Source organism: Phaethon lepturus, unplaced genomic scaffold, assembly GCF_000687285.1.
Source record: "Phaethon lepturus isolate BGI_N335 unplaced genomic scaffold, ASM68728v1 scaffold10711, whole genome shotgun sequence".
NCBI lineage: Eukaryota > Metazoa > Chordata > Aves > Phaethontiformes > Phaethontidae > Phaethon > Phaethon lepturus.
Genome location: NW_010516969.1, coordinates 14,505 through 18,502, shown reverse-complemented (window position 1 = coordinate 18,502; position 3,998 = coordinate 14,505). Strand labels below are relative to the sequence as shown.

The 3,998-nt window shown below is 43.7% G+C and overlaps 1 protein-coding gene across 1 annotated transcript in view; it reads right to left on the bottom strand.

The window, feature by feature from the left end:
- Window positions 1–3,998, bottom strand: part of RASAL2 (RAS protein activator like 2) — a gene marked incomplete at its 5' end in the record, with an annotated part of 22,170 nt that overhangs the window by 4,171 nt on the left and 14,001 nt on the right. The window contains 3 exons of the mRNA XM_010296231.1: window positions 858–945; window positions 1,437–1,639; window positions 3,029–3,163. Coding sequence (XP_010294533.1) covers window positions 858–945; window positions 1,437–1,639; window positions 3,029–3,163 — 426 coding nt within the window. The remainder of the gene's footprint in view (window positions 1–857; window positions 946–1,436; window positions 1,640–3,028; window positions 3,164–3,998) is intronic.

Here is a 3,998-nt window from a genome sequence, read left to right as displayed (position 1 = left end):
GTAGGGAAACGACTTTCTGAAATAACTTGGGTAATTCCTGAAACAGGTCATCTTCCTAAGATTACCTACTAAGGGAAGTTTACAGTTGGAACTACTGAAAAGCCCAGAAGCAGGAAAGATGTCTTCCAAATTCAAGTATCACAAAACTAACATGGCAGGCAGATATCAAACCAGTCTCAGGTTCTGTTGTACAAGCTTTGCTCTCTGGGATCAGCACAGACACAGAAGAAAAGCTGAAATGATCCCACACAATACACCCACATGCATTGCCCACGAGGTCCCACTTTCCACAGCTAATGTGGGTTGACTGAGGCAAGCACTGCAGGTTTGTGGCAAAGTGGGCATTTCTCCAGGACTGATGTGGACAGTCAGATGGGGTGAAATGCCACATACGACATTATACAGGGCAATGCTCCACTGCAAGCATTCTCTTTTCTCAAGTCGAATGTTCAAAGCCATGCTTTTAGCTTGCATAGCTGAGATGCATGCACATGGCAATTAAACTATGCTGGTATGAAGCACAGCTTTTCCAGAGTTCCCAGGCCCACACTCAGAACATCGTCTACACAATGCACCACTATTCCTTTACCCCTTTGGGATTTCACAAAGCAGAAAAGGTTCTGGAAAAGCAGTCCTGTGATTTGTCGTCAGGCTTTCCAAAAGCCTAGTGTCTGATAGCACAGTCTTTATTAATTAAAAAACCCAATTCTCTCCTAGAAGGCATTAAGTCACATGTGGAACACCACGGACCAATACTGACTTGGGAGCTAGATAACAATGCTGGGGCAGGAGGATAGGGGAAAGTAATGGGTTCTACACAGAGAACACTTGGCTCTTGGAGATCCTGAGCTCCTTACCTGTGCATCAATAATTTTCTGCTTTGCATCGATGACAGCTTGCATCTCTGCATGATCCTTCTTCAGCTCCTCTTCAACTGCCATGAGTCTGATGAGCAAAAAGAGGTACAAATCAGGACTGTTTAATGCTATTCCAGAGTGTTTCAGGTACTCTGGCCTGTTGGTTTCACTTCTCTGACTGTCCTGGCTCTGCAAGAGAAGAATTCTGCTGTGCTCGGAAAAGCTTATCTATCCAACTGACACTCGCAATTGCCTAACCTTGTTATTCTCAAAATGGACATTGCCAAAAATGCAACTGCTCTGAAAAGCTGCTGCCTTGACTTCAGATTCCAAACAAAGCAAAAAGTCCTGCTGTAAGTGCAACAGAAACCAGGGTTAAAACTTCCTAAATTTTTTCCTTCATTCTCCTGACAATCTGAGGCAAGTTTCCACACCTGCATCTCTGTTTCTTCATCTCTGAGGCAGGATGGTATCGGTCCAGAGATGTCAGAAAGCAACTACCTTCTTCAGTGTCAAAGAGAACACATGACACAGGGGAGCTTCTTGTCCTACACAGTCCCAAACTTTCCAAAGCCTCACCTGCTGATGATACTTTTCATCTGGCTGTCCTTCTCCTCCTGTTGCCTGCGCAGTCTCTCCTCACTGTCTTCCAGCCTAGACTTGTACTCCATCAGCAGCTTCTGCATTTGCTGCTCTTGCACCAGGAGCCGCCGTTCATACTCCTCCAGCCGTCGGCTTGACACCTTCAGGCGCTCCTTCAGCTTCGCTATCTCTTGTTCATACTGCAGGTTGGAAGGAAAGGAGGAAAGAATCAGGTGCAAAGGGAAGAGATCAGATCATTATGATCTGCTGCTGCTGTTCAGAGAACGACCTTGTTTTTTTTCATGAAAAGTATATCGATAGAATTAAAGGAAATAACAAGCAAACAACTGTGGGCAACCACAGAGAAGGAGCATGTAGGCTCCCATTGAGCATTTAGCTAATCCCATGCTGTAGGATGTCATTCTGTAGCACAACTTAAGCACTCAGAGGGCCCTGACATGGCTCCTCAGTCCTGACTGATAACATCACCAGTCACTCCAGACTCAAGGAGTTGCCAGACAGAAGCTGCTACTCGTGGTCAATTGTAAAAATGTCCTGGGGTAACCAAGCTTACAAAACAAACCACTGTGGACCCAAATAACTCATTCTGCAGAACCTAATCAAGGTATGAAACCACTTGTGAAGGAAGAGCAAATCATTCACTACAGAGCACTACAGAGCACTACAGAGCCTGTAAGTTTACTTGGCTGAGGTTTTGTTCTTCTACTTACTGTTTCTCTGGATAATCACTTCTGCAATGCTGCAATGAATCTCAATATATTCCACTTTGTTTTGGGTTCATTCACCTTTCCTAATAATCCTATGTTGCTGCTTCTTGTCCACCAAATGTTCTCCTCCTCCTCACACCCTGCCCTCTCAAAATACCAAACCTCTTACTAAACATCATCACTGAAGCAACATATAGATGTAATTGTATTTGGAAAAATGGTATCTACTCCTGAAAACAAACATGCTTTAAAAAAAAAAAAGCGCAGACTTTTCTGTGTAGCCCAGAAACCCTGTACCAGCATTTGCCTCAGGTGAAACCCAAGACAAAATTACTGATGAAGACTGAATTGCATTTACAGAGCCTTGTACAATCACTTAGCATACCCTAAGCTATACTCAGTCAGGTTAACAATTGTGGTTGGTATTGGTTTGTGGTTTTTTTTTTTTTTTTTTTTTTTTAAACTGGAGTTTAATGATCACTAAAAAATTTTGCAAGCATAGAAAAATGGCAGTATGCTGTAGCTATAGTGTTGTCATAAAAAATGATGACTCGAGCAGGATCTAATACACTTAGGCAGTGACTCATGATGCAAGTGTGTGCCAAGTACCAGCCTATAAGCTATGTCAGTTTGCACCCATTTGACATGCTACAGCCTGTACATGGGTTAATCTATAGTACGGGACACTGTCGTACAGATACGTGTGACAGCATGTACAGCAGGGAGTTACAGCCAATACCACCTGTGTTTGAAAGCATGACTCCGTCACAGCAGCGTCTGAAAGTCGTTCTGAACTTGACTGTAGGGTGGACAGTTCTCACTGACAGCCCTCGAGTCACCTGCATGTAGAATAAAATCTACCTTCTCAGCGTGCTTGACTTCATCTGGATTCTGCTCTGCATCTTCCTCTACTTCTTCATACTGTCCATTATTGAGAACCCACGCAGCTGTCCTTTCCACTGGTGACATTGTGGCTGAGTCCACAGGTGACTGAACCTGGAGCAGAGATACCTGTAAGCATTTCTCAGAGAAACCGAGATCAGTTTCTAAAATCCACTTTATCTGGAGGAGAAAAATGACCACAAATCTGTCAGTCTTAAAGGATCCCCGAAACCTCTCTTGCAGAGATACTTCATCCTCCCTTGACTTTGCACCCACAGCACTTACTTGAGTCCCTCTAAAACTAATGCAATTGAGAGATTTTTCTTCCCCTCTAAGCAAGCTTCTCTCTGCACAAGTTCTTGTTTCCAAATCCCGTTCACAACCACCCTTCCCCTTTGCCAGATATTCAGTAAGGCTTTCTCAACCTGTGAGCTCTCTCACAAAGAAAACAGAGTGACAAAGCTTCACTTGCAGTCTATTCAGGTAAGACAGATTAGGGTTTTTTGGAGTACCAAGGAGTTTAACTTGGGAGCAGCTTTCTCAACCAGGCTGCAGACAGGCTTTGCAATGGCTTGGATATGAGACAGCACAGCAGTACTTAGAAGTGGCAAAGAGGTGTAACATTATCACTGTAGTGCCTATCATATTTAGATGGTCGGTTGTAGCACAATACACCCAGCGAAGGCTGTGGAAGGAAGTCACGGCCAGCAGTGCTTACTAGGAGAACTGTAAAACACCATCAGTGGCCATCTTCTTGAAAGGAATCCAAAAAGGAAGCCAAGAAAAGAAACAAGAAACACTCTGCCCAGCTGGGGAAAATATGGCTTGCTACAAATTCCAAGCAATTTTCATGGACAAAGACAAGTTTATAAGCACAGGAATTAGCATAATTACCCCTGAAAGAGGAACACTGTCTTAACTTTTTGAGAAATGCAAAAGATCAGCTTCC